Source organism: Macrosteles quadrilineatus, unplaced genomic scaffold (assembly GCF_028750875.1).
Source record: "Macrosteles quadrilineatus isolate MER2022 unplaced genomic scaffold, UCM_ALF_1.0 Scaffold_3__2_contigs__length_128488019, whole genome shotgun sequence".
NCBI classification, from domain to species: Eukaryota; Metazoa; Arthropoda; class Insecta; order Hemiptera; family Cicadellidae; genus Macrosteles; species Macrosteles quadrilineatus.
Window position 1 is genome coordinate 4,081,686 of NW_026542596.1, and position 19,325 is coordinate 4,101,010.

Here is a 19,325-nt window from a genome sequence, read left to right on the forward strand (position 1 = left end):
GAACGAGTTCGCGAACCAGCATAATCGGACCATGTGAACGGGGGTTTATGGGAGTTTTTATGGGGTAAAAGTGGGGTTTTCCCATTTTTGACCCTAAAAACAAAAAAAATATATGAATATATTTTTAAACCGTTTTGTAGAGCTTAAAAAAGAAATAATTTAGTATATTGAAGCGCTGTTGTATGCCTATAACGGTCACGGAGAAAATTCAAAAATAGCGTAATTTAAAATTCCCATGTTATTCTTATGGAGAAAATTAAAACTGTTGTAGGTTACTTGTAGGTTGTAGGTTGTAGGTACTTGTTTATGGATATATATATATTGATAAAATTTGGCAAATTTATTTAGGCCTATTTCATCCTATAGTATTGACGTATGGTCAAAAAACACTTTTTACCTTCCCCGCAGCAGCAAACCTAAGCACTCGTTAATTCTAACGTTATTTAAATTGGGAATAAATATCTTTATTTATGGAAATATTTGAGTAAAACTGTAATGAGACAAATTGAAATTCGCTTAGTCTGCAGGTTTGCTGCGGCAGGGGTATTTCAGCCATCCAAAATTCAAGAAGTTAATTATATTGAAGTTGTATTGCCTTATTTCTTGTTGCCTCTGTTCTAGACTCATAGTTGTATTACCCTACGTACTGTACATTTTACCAGCTAGTGTGGCATCCTCAGGGTTCTGCGCAAGTTCTTCTTCTGCTTTAAGTGATTCTGCTTTTAGTGTGATTATTTAAGGAAGATCCTCTGAAGATGCCACACAAGTTAGCAAAATGTACAACTATGACTCATAAGTATAAAGCATTAAAGATATGGTAATAACTATTTTAATGAAATAAAATATGTTACACATACAATTTTATCATTATAGATGTACATTAACTATACAACACCCTGATTTTTCATTGGCATTCATAAACCGTTCAACAGAGTCAATCCACTATGGGGCTAGAAATAAATTAAAAATCAATAAACAAAACATCTTAAACTAACAAACTAAGCATTTTGTCTAAGAATGTATTGATTTATATTTGCCTATATTGAAATCCTACTTTTAATAGGATAAATCATTAAATTTGCTTTTGTAATTAAAATATACACAAACAGGATTCCACTATCAGTTAAAACTCATGGGATATTTTTTTTAAATTATGAAGTAAGATCGAAAAATTGAAATTGGCGATCTGGAAATTAGCGTGAATAAATTAATTGAATAGTGGGTATAAGCAGTGGCCTAGTGAGGGTTGGTTTTGGTTGAACGAGCAATCGATAAGGATGATGCAACTAATGTCAAACTAGTAACATCTAACTTAAGAACCTGCAGTATAATTTGCAAATTGATGTTGCTATTAACAATAATTGAGATTGTGTTTAGTATTTGGAAGTTGTAGCTTAACAAGTAACAACTTTTGATGACAAATTCAGGATCCATGAACCATGATTCGGTAATAGGATATATTATGTAATGGAGTAAATGATGACTTATTAATTGTTGCAAGATATGATATTTCTGATTGTTTGAAAACGTGGTTCTACAATAAATTATAGGGATATGCTGCCAATCACTTAATAGTGTTTACAAAAAATATAACTATTTTTTTCGATCTTTTTTATTATAAATACAAACACTCTAGATTTATTTATTTACAACAGGCTCCCATTATACAAATACCAAAACAAATAATTAAAAAAACAATAGTTTCTACTGTGTAGTATAATTATTGGGATTTTGGATACTGAAGTATACATCCCATCAATATGGACGAACAATAGGCATTTGTCTATGAAAAAAGAACATTAAATGAACCATTCACATAATTCACTAGAGTAAAAAAATATTACTGCCTCCATTTTTGTCATTTTTGACAGTGATAGTTGATGCGACATTTTTCTCAGTTGAAAACCTAACATCGTCAAAAAAACAAGCAACTAAACAAGCTGAAACCATTGACTAGTCATCAAATCATTCCAGAGAACAACTTGATTTCGACTTCTGGATTTTAGATTTAAAACCCCTTAACATTCGAAGGTTTTAAAACATTCCTGCTCCTTTGACACCTACCAATGCTAGATTCTGATTACATACCACGATGATCAGATTGATTCCGGACCGCGTGGACAGAGTGAGACAGACTAAATACAAAAAAGTCTAGCTTCGTAAATTGTATGAGTAAAAATATGAGTCCAGCCTCGTCCATTCCATTGAAGGTCAAATACAAGTGGTAGAAGACACACGGAAATTAGTAGTTTTATTTTTGGCGCGAATTCAAATAAATTTGCCAGCTGTCCTTGTCCTAGATGAATCCTTGGCCTTTGCTATTCCCGTCTAGTGTGGGGACAGTTGCACTGCTGTAATCGCATAGCGTTCGCATCTAAATCAATTATAAACAGCCTCGGAAATCGAATACTTTTGTCACACAAAATGTTAATAAATTAACAGTTCTATGATCGTTTCTTTGTGATCAGTATTACTTGTCATTGATAATATTTTTTCGACATAGGTACTGCAGCAAACACGGCCGTTTTTAATGCATGCGTTGCGAGTCTAAAGTAGCATTTTTACTCTCCAAAGACCTCAACCTCAAAAGGAGGATGCTAGTTCGATCCAAGAACGATCGATCCAGAAACCATCAGTTTCTAATTGTGGTTAATTTATGATTTTATATGGGTCTAACTTGGATGGAAACAATAACTGAAACTGGTTGTAAATTAAGTCACTGTAAAACTAAGAACATTTAACACACTTGAGTTATTTATATACAAAATAAATATTTAAATACAAAAAAATCACATATGTGAAGTGAAACTGTATTTTAAAATGTTGACATTTGAAAGAATGGGGACCACGTGGTTTTCACGTGATAAAATTATACGACGAACTTTGAATTAGCATTCGATGAAGGTTGGTCTGAGCCGCTACATTGCCGACACACAGGTTTGGGATGACAGTGGTATTGGGATATCGACTCAAAAATACGTTTTGAAAACTACGTCATCGAAAAAAATAAGTGATTAATATTTGTTACTGTATTCAATTCGTAACCTAATTATGATATAATTTCTAAACCTCTGACCCTACGGAAAACAATTCTGTAAGAGAGCATGTTTAACAAATTCGTATACAGTAGGCCTATCGTACTTTCGATTTGATTTAAAATTAACCACCATCCTACATGAAACTCCTCCATTTCTATACGACTAGGCAATATATTTGTGACATTTTGTGTTTTTACGAATTTCCCTTACGCCAAAGGTTTTGTAGGCGTTGTTGGGAATAAGCTATTACAGGTCTCATGGTAAGACTGGACCCGGGACCAATTTATTTTTTGTTTTTGTGGTCCCCAGAGGCCACAAACACCATCCGTTCAAATTCATGTATGTGTTTGTGTGTGTTAGCAAGATAACTTGAGCAAATATTATCCGATTTTGATGAAATTTGGTACAAACGTGCAAACTTATGTTTGTTCGATCTAGTTCGCGAACCAGCTTGATTGGACAATGGAATCGGGGCTTTATGGGGGGCTTTATGGGGTAATAATCGGATTTTACTATTTTGATCTTGAAAACATAGAATTTTGCAATTTCTTTATAAACTCTTTTGAAGAGCTTAAAAAGAAATTATTTAGTAGGCCTTGAAATTATTCTAGTAGGTATATTGACGCGTTTTTGTATGCCTAACAGTTATGGAGATAACTCCCAAAATGGGTAAATTTAGAATTGTCATGTTATTCTTGTGGAGAATAAATCAACTGTTGTAGTTATGTTGTTTATGGATATATTTTAATCAAATTCGGTAAATTTGTTTATTTCCAACTAAGCTATCAACGTTTCAATAAAAATCACACCTCATTACTTTTTCTGTTGCAGAAAACCTAAGTATTCATTAAAATTAATGTTTTCAAATGGGAAATACATCGGACAATTTTAAGGGAATATTGTAGTATAAATCTAGCCGATTGAATGGAAATTCGCTTAGTCTGCAGATTTGCTGCGGCGAGGGTATTTTAAGGTTATAAACCAGAATAAAGTGTTCCGCCTTTGTACCAGCTGTTCTTTGATAGGTTATGTAGTCAGCTGATACAACTGATAACACTATCAACAGGTGTATAACACGGAGTCGCTGCATGATTCGAACGTGTCCATTGTTGCTAGCTGCACCTCTCTTTGTTAACTATTGTTTATGCAGTTTATTGGATTATCTAACTGTTTAAAGATTTCCAATACATTTCGTGTTTGAACAATACAAATTCTGTAATTGCTAAATTAATGTCTTAAAGTGCCAACGGTAAAAATACTGTGGCTATTAATTAAATAAGGTACACACCCCGATATAAAAACTTTGAGTTAACCAGATACATAAATGCAGTAGCCCCTGTCACTAATTTCCTTAGGAAGATACATTTTTGCCCCTTATAAGCTTAAAATATTAGGACCAGATTTCCTTGCACACAGAGAAATGGCAACATAAATAGATAAAAAAAATAGACAAGTCAGACAGATAAACAAGTGATAGTCTATGGTATTATGCCTAATATTAATATTCAACAAGCAAAAATGTTATTGGAATTTGGCATAGCCTATTTAATTTTAACACCGTACCAGAATTTAACGTAACAAAATAAATCTGGCAATGCGATGTAGTAATACAAAAAGTCGATATAAAGTCAGCCCAACAGTTAAATGGCTTGAGTCATACAGTACCATTGATTTCAAGTATAATCTCTTTTTGTCATCTACGTCGATTGGATGAAGGATATTTTAAGATTTTCCTTGATCTGGTACGTGAAGAGAACGTTTCATGATGTTAAATATGTCTTCTTATTGCATTAACATACAAAATATTTTAACCGAATAAAACTATTCATTCTAAAATAGTATTTTCTTATACAATGCAACCATTTTACTTTCAAAAGAGAAACATCTAATCTCAATCAAGGCTTCTGATAACACTGATTGATCAGAAAACACATGTCTGATTTTACAACATTTGAGAAATCTACTTGCACTAACTCAAGTCAATGGTTACACTAACAAGTTCTGTTCAAAAAACATGAATTGACATACGTTCAATGTTGAAAATTACAGTCTTCAGCAGCTGTCCATCTCGGGAAAACAGTTTTGTGAGACAGATGTTTAAGTAAATATTCAAACCAACTTTTGGTTGCCTAAGGTTTATAAACAAAACGATCGTAACGTTTGATCACGTTTGATGCCAAAAGGACAAATACCGTGCCAAAGTAAACCCGCGCATTACAGTGCCAAGCAGTGCAAAGGTAATCATAAACTTGAACACATTCGCAGCACAATTGTTATGACATTTTTCATCCCGATATAGACCAATGTGTTTATAAGTTTTTTGCCTAACATTGATTACATGCATTATTTATAATAGGTAATTTATAGTAATGGTTGCAATGTACTATTTTTAGTTTAAGTTACCCAGGTGTACAGCCAAATAGATGTTGAATTAGTATTCTAGAAGATATTGTGTTTCATTATTAATTAATTAATTATTTAGTGCTCTATTCATTTTATTACACACGAGTTAATAAGTGACTAAAGACGCTATCTATTGTATGTATTTTACTTAATACGCATATTTATTTACCGTATATCCATTATACAATTTATAAATTTAATCTTTCTATCTTGGTTGATTATTTATAAATAATAATGTGGTGGTGTGAATGTTTTTGATACAACGGCTGTATTTTTCGCAATAATCTCTTCTGATGAGCTCTAACCCCTTTGGAATGCACGTGTTAAGCTACCGAAGACTTCCTATAGTGATTATGGGGAAAAACTATAATAATTTAATTTAACAATATGTAATGACAAATCATACGCAAACGTAAGCCAGGGATTGATAAACTATCACAACAATTTAATGTAAATTAAGTTTTTTAACTTATTTCACTATTTTATGTGTTTTTCAGGTATCCACGACAGTTTCGATGATACTGTAGATACGTTTAGTGAAGTCTATTTACAATTACTATTTCAGGCTTGATGTAACCTAATATTAACTATCGTCCCTATTCTAAAGGGCTTCGTGTGATTGAATGTATTTTTGTAAACTTTATTTTATAGTTAATACAGTACATTTTTTCATGTAGGTAGCCTACTTAGCAAATTATAGCATTTAATTATTTTATTGAAATAATTTAATTGCTACGCAATTTTAATTAATTTTGCTTGGTAATCGTAGAAACCACAAAATATTTATCATTAATGATACAAGTTAAGACTGAACTAGAACACTGCTTCTACTTGTTAGAACGTTCTTTGCTACAATCGTAGTCAATAATTGCTTAGGAGGCTGAAATAAACACTTTATTTTTAACATATATCTACTCTACACCATTGTATACTCACAGCAACAAACCTGAGAATAAACGTGCTGACAAACTCAAACAAAATCTAAAATTTTCAAGATTATTCCGGTAAATGTCAGGTCAAGAATGTAAACAAAGAACAAAGGGAACAGTCAGAAAAATCAATACAACTCACCTCATGGTGTAAAAGTAAGTAGATCTAGAAGTAAGGAAGTTAAAAAGAAATTGTTAATCGTTAAAATATTAATTAAAAGACACACTGGCACTTAGAAAGTCCTCCAGAAACATCTACCCCACACTACATGCATGTTCGCGCGCAACTGGCTCCGATCAGCTGGGCTCGGTTATATATGGCGGGTACGCGCATGCGCCCAGCGCGCGATCTATAATGTTGTGTTTACTATCTGCCGCTTTGTACCGGCATTCTGGTAAATTACTACTTTTTGGTTTCAAAACAATCTTAGGCAGGGTGAAATACAATGGATTTCTGACAGTATGATTTTGTTTATTTGGCTGTTGTTACGTAGAGGTTATACATAAAGGATGGAGGGGTTGAAACAAGTGTCTAGAATCTCACCGTACGCCATTGTTGAAAGAGAAAAGCGGCTCCTGACTTAAATTTTAAATGGGTAAAATATTACTTCAACTGATAGTCTGATTTAGAGGGTCGCCAGTTCGATTCTAAAAAAGACAGTGGTTTTGATGGTTCGAAACTGGACCCAGCTTAATATTTACGATTTTGATCAACAGTCCTTGCTAAAGATGAAACAGTTGGTTTCAGTCGGTGATAACGCTGCACAGTCATCACACTCCATTCTTCACTCATATTTGGGATAAAATACTCATTCACGTCCCCATTTTAAGTATGGTAATATGATTAAGTAAACAAAATTATATTAATTGTTAAAAAAAAAGAATTTTTAACGTGTTTTACCAGAGGGTTTTTACCCTACACTTTTAAAAGATTTAAAAGATTTTTTTACTGTACTTGTTTATACAAGTTTTTTTTTTTTAATATGGTCATAAAAGAAAAACAAATTAACACTTTAAACTTTTGTAACAAAAATTAAAATGTATTTTATTATATTCGTAAAATACCCATGAATCATGAGTTTCTTTGCGATTTAAAACAATATGATGTTCGATGTGACATTTTGGGGCCCTGGTTTGACCTCCACCCTCCTCTTCCCAAATACAAAGGTTTCCATGGCTACAGGTTTGTCTGAGAGACCTGTTATTTTGTATAGATAGTTGGGTCTATAACTAAATGCCCTGAACTACCAGTATGTCACTATTACGTGGTTAAATGCTATTGGCGATTTGCAAGATTTGAACCATGGGCCTCCAGGCTAGAAGTTCTACGCCCCAACCACGAGACCAGCCTTCAATTCAACTGTTCTTAAACAGTAAGGCAATAGTTAACAAAACCAATGATTCTCTTCACTCTTTGATTTATTTTCATATCATTTCTAAAATTTGATTTAGACTCATGAAATGGTACGCGTCCGCATAATGTTGAAATCGGTTATGCACTGGGTATATTGGTGAAATGAGTCATCATAGTTGACTCGTTTAAGTGACAACATGTTATCTTAACATAACTCTGAGAATAAAAAACACAGATTTCTCATTTTATCTTTTGACTCATCTATAGTCTTAAAGATAACCTCTGTATGAATAATCAGTCGACATTTCAGCACAATATAGATCTAGTGATCGTTATTTGTATTCAACTTTTACATCAGTTAGCGAGTAAATTCACACAGAGGCTGAATTAATTATATTTGTTAGATTTATCGGGGGAGATAAATTGTAATTGAATAAATTCACAAGACAGGGAATATTGAAAGTTTTGTATTAGCGAATTTCCCATATAGGGAATAAGCTATTACCGTAGTACTCATAATAAGACTTGGACCAAGGACCGATTTACTTTTTCGTTTTGAGGTCCCTAGAGGCCAAAAACACCATCCGTTCAAATTCATATTATATGTGTGTGTGTGAATGGCCGTTAGCGCGATAACTCGAGCAAAAATGATCCGATTTTGATGAAATTTGGTATAAACGTTTAAACCTAAATTTATTCGAACGAGTTCGTGAACCAGCATGATCGGATTATGGGAACGGGGTTTTATATGGGGTTTTATGGGGTTAAAATAGGTTTTTCCCATTTTTGAGCCTAAAAACCCAAAATTTTACAGAACATTTTGTAGAGCTTAAAAAAGCAAATCATTTAGTATATTGAAGCGACATGTTGTGCACCTAATGGTTACTGAGAAAATTCCAAAATATTGTAAATTTAAAATTCCATGTTATTTTTATGGAGAATAAGTCGACTGTTGTAGTTTGCTTGTTTATGAACATATTTTGATCGAATTTGGAAAATACTTTCATTTCTTACTAAACTATTAACATAAAAAAACACTTTTACCCTCCCTGTTGCAGCAAACCTAAGTACTCGTTAAACTAATTCTATTAAAATAGGAAATAAATGTGATATTTTTATGGAGGCATTTTAGTGTAAATCCAATCAGGTTAATGGAAATTCGCTTAGTCTGCAGGTTTGCTGTGGCGGGGGTATTTTTGAATATTGTATTGTCTATATTTTTAATAGTTGTAAAATAATTGTTACATTTATGAATGTTAGCGCTTGGTGTTTTTTTATGTGATGTAATCTGGTACGCAATATTGATTTTAAGTCACTGCTTACACAATCATTGTAGAGTTTGTTTCAGAGTCATTTCAGTTTGTTTCAGTTTGTAGAGATTGTGCATGGTCTTGTTGAAATTTAACTGTTTAAAATTGTTATTTTATTGGGGTTACGACTGTAAGCAGAATTGAACAAATAAATACATCGAAATCGATTATGACAGTGGCAAAATAAAAAAAATAGCGTAAAAAATAAATATAAAATAATACATTTAGTAATTTAAATACCTTATTCTGGAAATCGTATTCCACAACTAGTTTCAACCTGTAGGATTCATCATCATCAGGTTTAAACTGGTTGTGGAATACAACAATCGGATTGCCAGAATAAGGTATTTAAATCACTGCATTAGTTATTATAGGCAATCCGGAGGCTACTCACACCACAATTATACATAATGTACAATACATATTTAGATTCAAAGTTATGAAAATGGGACGCGGATGTCTCTTAGTTGTTAGAGCGCAGGTCGACTTTTGACTGGTATGCTTTTTCTGTGTGATATTGCCGTAACCAAGCCCAAGCCGTAAGTATTTTATCAATCAAATAAAACTACTATACGATTAAAAAACGTTTCTTAGGTGAGGGGAACTGCCTCGGTAAGTATGAGCTCTTTCCACGATTATCCCTACAATAGTTAATTCATTAGGTTAATGACTACATTTGTCTGGTAATTCGAAAGAGCCGTTACTGAATAATTAATACAATACGTTAAAATACATAAGCGTCTACTGACATTTTACTCTTTTAATTAAAACTTATGTGGAGTGGTAACAACAAAAAGTACTGTTTAACTGAAAATGATTTGTATAAATTATCAAATAACAGCAGAAGAGAGTTTCAAAATACTGACCTGCTTCATTAATTGCTCCAACATGAGTAGACATGCAAGAGCAAACTTGGACTTAACACGAATTGATGACACCTGCAAATTGTAACCAATTATTGTCAAATGTAAATCGAATGTTCACTTAAGTAGGCCACACCGTGTAGCGATTAAGCTTTCAGTTTTAAGATAGGTTATTTAAGTCAATAAATCATATGATGCATGCTATCTCTCGGACGTTATCATATTTCCAGCAAACCCTTCGTGAACTTTCATCATGCAAATGAGAAAAAAATCATAATGAGAGTTATTACAATAACACTTCTATTACAATATTTGACAGCATCTGGCTTACGAAACCTGATTCGTATTATGGTAATACTTTTAGAGCATATTTTATGTAGAAATAGTTTTTTGTAACATTTTTTCCGCATTTTACGAACTTACATAGGCTCTTTTATCAAAGTACGGATTTAGACTTACTTCTTCCCCTTTAGTTGCCCTTTACTTTTTATTTATAGAAACAATGACGGTGCTTTAATTTATTTTCATCAGAGCAATTGAATTTAAATATTTAACTATTTTAACAACGTATCAGAAGTTAACGTATCAAGATTATTTTGATTTTACAGCCTAAACAACATTTGCTTACGCAGTGTTTACAGCGAAAATTTTTTTTATGTCGATAGTCAACTAAAAAAAATGTAAAAAAAACACTTTACCTCTAAAAAAGAAACTGCAGTTTTCACGCATTTCCTGATGTGTTTAACTAAGTCAAAACAGTCTTAAAAGATTAGACTATAAAGATGAGGAATATGAATCTCAAAATTGGTACAGATTGATAAAAGTAAAATTTAAATTTTTGTCGTGTTAGAGGTTTGTGAATAGTTTTAGTTCTTCTGTTCCCTTACAATATAAGTACACAATAATGCTGAACATATATGAGTCAATACATATTGAATCAGTTTGTTCTTTATCTCCTAATGGTTGGTTATGGACGAGTCTGTTATAATAGTAAACAAAACAAACAGTAAGTTACCTCCACCGAAGATAACCGGAAATAACCTGTTTATCACGAAACACCTTATCTCTTATCTACTAATACTAATGGATGATTTAAGAAAGAATGTACCAACTGTAACTTCTTTGTGTCGGTAAAGTATGGTAATGCGAGTACAATTAACGCCAATGAGAGATATAATGGCGTACACAAATTTAGGGTCAGATGGGTAATATCCCTGGTGATCGTGAACAAGTCTATATAACATATTTGGAGATTGAAGTTAAGTAATGGTTCTTTATGTTTTTCATCTGTGTAAGACTAAAAGTGTGTTTTGATTTTTCGAAAAATAAAAAACTTCCAAATAATTACGAATATTGTGCATTGAATAATGCAAAAATGTAAATTAAAATGAGCCGACCTGTTTGTGGGTTTTTTAATGTAGCAATTCTTTATTATATCGACCTCATTTATTTGATTAATTACTTATGATCGAATTTTATGATAACACAAATCCATATCATGTCAAATATACGGATTGAAGGGGGTTTTTCAATATTCGATCAAGTTTTAGACAAACAATTTATAGAATTTAAGATTGTTACTATTAGTCTTAACTATTATTATTAACCAGCTCAAGCATCGGTTAACTAAATATTTAAAATTCTAATAGTAATATTTTGTTCCCTACGTTAATCTTCTGAAAATAAAAGTACTTATCTAAAATCGCTTATTTACGTATTATTCTTTATTAATCTAAATAATTAGTGACGATTTGTTTTAGAAACGCACTTACGTATTTATTGAGAGTAATATAATCAATTATTCTGATGGCCATTTAATCTTTTTTAAGGAACAAGGATTATGTAAAAATATTATTTAATTCTTAACCACTCCGTACGCAAAATGTGTAAAGCACCTAAATACTAACAGGTTTTAGAAAGTTTTTTTTTAAACTGTACTTTCTATTATACTTAACTTAATTTTTGTAAATCATACACAAATATGTTATTTCATCTACAGTAGTTTGAAATCACGCGAGTATCATCTACTGTGCTGTCAACAATAAGCTCCCAAATAACACTCTCAGCAAAGGTGAGTATTGGAAGGTGTTAAGTTACAGTTGTTTGTTGTGAAGTAACAACTCAAACAATGCGCATATGTGTTCAGTTTGTTAGCATCTGGGGACAGTGACGGTTCAAGTGTTTCTTGTCCGCACATATAGTGGGTCACAAAACCGCACTTATTCAATTTACACACGGAAATTAATAACGTGTTTGATATAATTGATGTTTCTAATGTCTAACTGATTCTAGAAGCTATTTTCTATTTAAAATTTTGATCAACATGCATGTTATTTTGTAATAAATTTGTATATATAAATGTACATATCATTCTCATTCATGGTATCACATTTCAATGCCATAGTGCCAAATGACTTTTCTGTGTTGGACTTAAAAATCCTATAGATCCAAAATAAAATAGTGCCATAGCCTCGAGTCATGTTTTAAATTCCACAACACCGAATAAACTACCAAAGTCTCTAGTAGTAGGCCTACAGAATTTTATTCCCACAGCTCCGCGGGGAAATTAAATCCTATTCTACATTATACTATTGCACCATAAAGATGAAGTTAATAACGAGAGAGGCGTTGCACGTCCCGCTAGTGACCTTGACGCTACCCTCAGTAGTGATAAGTGATAAGGGCCGTCCACGTCTCCCGCACTTCCCATCACTTCTTTGTCACCCGCTGTGGTAAGCGTGAACTACATATAGATTGAAACGTGGATAACATATCTTGGTGAAACATTTATGACAAATTCAGAAAAAAATTATGTTGGATCACTATCGGCAACCAGCCAATAAATGTTTTTTGAGTAATTATTACCAAACTTGAAGTACAGTAATTCCTTTTATTTCCATTAATTTCCTTATTATTTCACTTTATTCCATCATCCCATAACATTCCCCACATTGAGTTTAATGTGTTCATGTCAATATTTTTTATTTACATAAAATAGAATTTGTAAATGAACTAGTATTCCTCTGTACACATAAACCTTGTTAAACAAATCACGTATCTTTAATTTGTGAACATTTGAAATACTTTTCCATCGTTATTAGGAGTTACAGTATCAACGTTTGCAATCTTAATGTACTGCGCGAGATTGACAATATTTTAACAACGTCGGATTAATATATGTCACACGTTACACGTAATGAAAAACAACAAAAACCAATTAAAAGTGTTCAATCAATATACAAATATAATGTTTATCATGTCTCCAAATAGACCCTAACTTAATTATTTATACTCTACGTTTAACTTAAGACTGTTTCATGTTTATAATTTAATTATTGTTATGTTGGCATAGCAACTTCCTAGTTGGAGTCAAAACAAATGTGCTTAGCTATAAAGTTTGATTATGTGTTATATTTTAAAGTTATAAAAATTAAGTATTGTTTGTTTGTTAAGTCAAATTTTATTAATTAAATAAGGTCTACAGGTTTAACCTCAACAAAAAGTCTGTAACCATACCTTATTTTACAATCGTCCAATTTTTGTCTCCAAAGTACCCTACAATTAAAAGTGCTCTATTTGAATGAAAAATTGTCTTTACATTGTACAAATAAGACGGTACGTACACCCTATATCCAAAAGTCAATTCTGATACCATATGCACAATATGAATAAGTATCAAGTATCTCAAAGGAAGTATATAATTCGTTGACTGGCCCTGGAACATTAGGACACAGTAGCATGAGGGGATTCAACACCAACACCTTGAGAGACTGTACGAGATGCGCAGTGGAAGATCACCAGCTCCAGGCGGAGGGTCAAAGCTCTATAGTCAAAAAAGAACATAAACAAGGAGCAAAAAATATAAGTAACAGGCGAGTCGATCTCCTGCCGACTACTGTGTTCTATAGCTGCTCTGGGTCAAAGCCTATGGGATGGAAAGATCCCTTTGTCCTAAAGGTGTTTAGGCTCCAACCTATGACGTAGATTTTTTGTCCTCCCTTGTGTTGACCTACGATGCTGCCCTGTGGAAATTTCTGGTTTCATTCTAAATATATAGTGCAAGGAATAAACATTTTGACATATTGGCTCATATTTGAGACCTAAAAGAATGTGTGCAGTAATCTTTTCTACTTGTGAAATATTAATTAAATTGGTTTCGTAGCATATTTGTTGTCCAAGTCGTTTTACTTTAGCCAGTCGCAATTAAATTTTAAAATATACACAGCAAATAAAATCGGGTTGATTTGACAGTTGTAATTTTACGAACACATGGACACTTTCTAACGATTTTGAATATGTTTATGTTCTGATAAAAATAACTGAAGCAAATGCTATACACACAAGGTGTCACAAAAATGTGTACCGTGATAAGAACCAAATCCCACGTACCAAGATATAACGAAATGTCCGGTATTTGTTGTAAATTTCTGCTTAGCTTGTTATCCTTTTTGTAATAATAAAAATCAAAACTACACAAAATCAGTGAATGCAAAAAACTTCAAGCCGTTTGGTGATATTTTTATGAAACGTTAAGCTTTCATTGTTAAAATTTTCCAAAATTGTTTATCAAACTTTATATATATATATATATATATATATATATATATATAGATTTTGCGGCTTTTGAAACATTGAAAGTCATATTTCATGAAAACGAAATTTGATTAAAAAAAATTACATACGTCATCAAGTTTAAAGCACATTTTATTCTAGATCCAATGGCACTTTGTAAAAATAAGTTTATAAATAAACATGTTTTGACCTTTTTTAATAGTCTTAATTTCCAAAAGACGGCTATTTTTCCAACTTCCAAGTCCAACATTAAAAAACATTGAAACAAAATTACATAAGGGATAAAATGTAAAGTGCTTTTAAACCTAGATTCAACGACAGTTTGATTGTTGAGATCGGAAAGACTAAACCTTTTATTTCAGTGTCTTGTTGCATGCAATCAATCCATGGTCCATGTAATGTTTCATTCATTAAATATATTTGATTTGTTTTTATTCTGTGGTCATACAACTCAAAATTAAAGTCACAAATAATTTTAAGACGAAAACAAAACGATATCTCAGTAAAGTAAAACTGGCAAAAACTCAAACAAACACTGGCATTGTGGCGCTAATATTAGACGTTCAATATTTATACAAGTTATCAAAATAAGGAATACATGTCAAGGAAAGAAATGGGAGATAAATTTTGTGAAAACACAGCCAAATGTAGTCTGAGTCTGAAGTGAAAAACAGCCCAAAGATTACAGTTTTCATTGGAAGAATTGATGTTCTTTTTAGGCTGATGAATTTAGGTTAACCTGTGGGTATTGAGTGGCAGGGGCAATAGCTTTTATTTTGTTGTCCCCCATATTTTGTTGAAACTTACGTAAGGCTTATTTTAAAACAGAATCTTCGTGTAAGGATTAGTGCAAGTCTGTATTAAACCACATAACAAAGAGTAATAAAACTAATAAATAAAAAGTACAGTATTGATGTTTTAGTCTCACTCCATTGTCATTCTGCGATTTATAGGGTGTCCATAAAGTCTTGACAACATTTGAAATAGTTGTTGATGGGATTATATATGTTTTATATATGTTGTTTAACAGCTGATTTCATCAAGTTTTGTTTGTATATGTTGGGAACCCATAATTTCATTGTTGAGTGTGATAACAAACTAAAGTTACAATTCTTGTGTCTGTCGTAAAAATGGCTACTAAGGAAGAAAAAGCTCAATGTCTTTTGTAACTTCACGAGTCTAATTCGCCTTTTTACTTTCAAAGACAGATCAGATTGCACTATGGGAGGCAAGCTACTAAAGGGCACTAAAGGGTAGGCCTAACATTTAAAAGAAACCGTTGATGTCGTTAGACAATGCTTCACCCGCAGTCCACGTACATTAGTTCGCAAAGCTTCCAGGGAACTTGGTTTACCACGTACCATATGATTTTGCGTATAAAACTCAAACTAAGCGCATACAAGATTCAACTAGTGCAATTTTTGAAACCCTTACCGAGCTTCTTTTGCTAATGAAATTTTACATCTCATTCATGTAGATAACAACTATCTTAGACATCACACCTTTAGACTTCTTCTTTTGGGGCTTTGTGAAAGACAAGGTTTATGGTACACCTGTCTCAGAAGTGGGCGTGTTGAAGACAAGGATCAGAGAAGCAATTTTAACAACTGGAGAGATGTTGGCAAGTACTTGGGAGGAGATTTGGACTGGGAATTCTACGGGACACAAATGGGTCACATGTGGAAGTGTACTAATGTTATATGAATTGTATATAAAACTTTTTTCATGCTCTTTCAAAAAAATAAAATCTGACTTTTGTATGTCTAACGGTTTTCATTTTATTACACAACAAAAATGTTGTCAGGACTTTATGGACACCCGGGTATTATCTAAAAAACAAATTCATCAAAAGTTCATATTTTAGTTAAGTGTTGCCAACCTATTTCCAAGCGTACACGGAGGAAAAAGGTATTGGTCGTGTATAACAGGCTATATAAAATATATTTAACATATTTACACAATAAAGACTAAATACCCCCACCGCAGCAAACCTGCAGATTTAGCGAATTTCCATTTTCCTTATTGGATTTACACTCAAATGTCTCCTTAAAATTATCACATTTATTCCCTTGTCCCTTGTTATGCTGGTTCGCGAACTCGTTCGAATAAATTTAGGTTTACTCGTTTGTACCAAATTTCATCAAAATCGGATCATTTTTGCTCGAGTTATCGTGCTAACGGACATATATATATATGAATTTGAACGGATTGTGTTTTTGGCCTCTAGGGACCTCAAAACGAAAAAGTAAATCGGTACCGGGTCCAGGTCTTACCATGAGTACTACGGCAATAGCTTATTCCCTATATGGGAAATTCGCTAAAAGTAGCAAATAATTTATGAATAAAAAACCTTTTTTAACAAAAACATTTTACACATTTGTTTCTTTTCTTGTGGTAAAGTTATCAGTTTAGCCGCACAGGTAATTGAAATAAACCAAAGACAATAAATTTAATAAAAATAAGTTGATCAGCTGACTTTTATTTCTATATTCAATTTTGGGTGTGTAGGGTAAATTTATAAACCATGTTATTCCCTTCGGAGTCCTTTCCTCCTTGCAAATTTCAAGCACAGCAACTACTTTGTGTAAACAAATTAAACAAATAACTAATAAATAATAAGTAAACAAATTGATGAAAGGCTGTTTTCAATTTTACAGAAAACGTTACTATTATCACGCGGTCGTAACTTTAAAATGTCACTTAAGTGCAACACTTGACTTTGATTTGTTAAACAAGATTAAAAAACGCAAACAAAAGTGTTTTGAGGAAAAGTTTGAAATTATTATTCAAGAGTGACAAATTAATTTCGACTATAGATAGTTACTGTAAATTAATTTCATCAGTCAGGTAAATATCGTAAACAAGATAACTTTTCAAACAAATAACGTAGATTTGTATGTTATCAAATCGCCTAAACTAACCCTATTTAAAACCCGTAAATAAAAATGAATTAAACGAAGTTGCTTAATACACGAGGTTTTGCGATGCTATGTACACGAAAATTGTAACGATGTTAAAAATGCAGGCTAATAACTGAAAGGTAATAGTAGTTTACGCAACGATTGCGTTAAGATCGTCTTTACGACACGAGTAGAAAACCTTAAAAACTTCTACGAGTCTCGTAAAGACTATTAACGCGAGTTGCGTACACTACTTTACCTACGACATTTTTTAAGTACTAACAATCTGGTTTTTAATTACTAACAATCATTACTCATAACTTCTTAGCGAGGTTATGTTTTCGTTGATTGTCATTGCCACTGAAAGTGATGCAACGACTTATTGTATAATCAGCTGATTTCATGTAATTACGTGTTTGTAAAATTTCGTTAAATAATACGTTACTATTTTTATTTATTTGGACAACTGAACAATATGGTGAAACAGTTAATTTACAGTTGGATCTCAGCATCGAATATGTCGTCCACAACGAGTTGGGTGAAACAACGGTTAAGAGGTTTTCAAAGTAAACCAGAAGCTCATATTTAACAATCTAACCTTATTTTGTTTCGTCCATTCAATGAATTGCTGGTAAGTAATTTCATACATTTATTTTGGTTTTGGTGACAAAAGATTAGCACAAACAGTTTGTGCTCTCATTTCCATCTCGTCAACTTCACTTTCACTAAAACTGAAATTTTTAAATCAGTTTAATCTACCTTCCTTTAACCACCAACTTAGGTTAAAATTACGCGAGTATCAACAGGAACAAGCCGGATCAACAATTAAAATTGTCAACTGATCAGCTGATCCGCTTATTAGTTGACGTTCGAAGCATTACAATTGTACTTCTTTTCTCTCAATCCTTGAATCTCATTGGTCCGTTACCCGTGTTGTTATGAGAAAAACTATGCTGATATGAAATGAAACTATGCTGATAAGAAAGTAAACAGCTGTTAAGTGAAACTTTTCAATTCTAAGAACTGAACTGAAATGGCTACTTTAAAAAACGGTCGTAGGTAGGGAAGGTAAAGGACTTATATTAATATCAGCATAACGAAACACATTTAAATACACAACGAAAGGTGTCTTTCGTGGAAATTTGAAAAATGCTGGGATGTAAATATTCAGGCATTTTGATGTAATTTTCTTACTGAGGTATTTTTTATATCCAGCTACAAGACAGATTGGCTCGTAATAAAGATGACACACAAATATTACGTCATATGTGCAAATAACAGTGAAATATTGGTAATTTTTGTGTTTACTAAACTAACAAATACGTATGCACCATGTATGTCTCTGCTGAATTTTCATTAATTACATTTTAAAAGAAATCAAACATCACATGCCGTTTTTAAGTAGTCTGTTATACAATTAAATTATTATTCCAAATCACAATTCAAAATAATATTCACTCAGATTCACCTAACTGTAGTTGTGAATATCACAAACTCCATCTTGATTGTCTCGCCAGTGATCTCATCCTCATGTAAGCAACTCTGTACAGCTATGATGGTGTGATGGTGTCACATTCGCAATAGTAGATTTGACGTCATCACTGCACTGGTATATTACATTGCATTAGTGAACTGTGAGGGTCAAGGTTACATTTAAATGTATCAATCTGCGCAGTGATGAGACTCTTTACACGTTTTCTTGGCTGTAGTTGTAAATTTAATTGGGTGATAGAATAATAGTACGCTATTTTATGAATAAGGAGTAACCAATGCTACTTACAACTTAGGTGATACATGCTAAAATACCCCCGCCGCAGCAAACCTGCAGACTAAGCGAATCTTACAATTCTGTCTATATAGTCAATGGTAATACAGTAATAATAAAGGAGGTGTCCAATAAAAAAATCAAATACGCATTTCACAACAAATATGCTTGATTCCTGTGTCTTTCACAGC

At 32.5% G+C, this 19,325-nt stretch overlaps 1 protein-coding gene across 1 annotated transcript in view; it reads right to left on the reverse strand.

Moving 5' to 3' along the window:
• The window catches only part of LOC128990073 (facilitated trehalose transporter Tret1-like), a 25,814-nt gene extending 19,167 nt beyond the window's left edge, over positions 1 to 6,647 (reverse strand). The window contains exon 1 of the mRNA XM_054412302.1: positions 6,513 to 6,647. Coding sequence (XP_054268277.1) covers positions 6,513 to 6,517 — 5 coding nt within the window. The 5' untranslated portion in view covers positions 6,518 to 6,647. The remainder of the gene's footprint in view (positions 1 to 6,512) is intronic.
• Between the last annotated feature and the right edge of the window lie 12,678 nt (positions 6,648 to 19,325).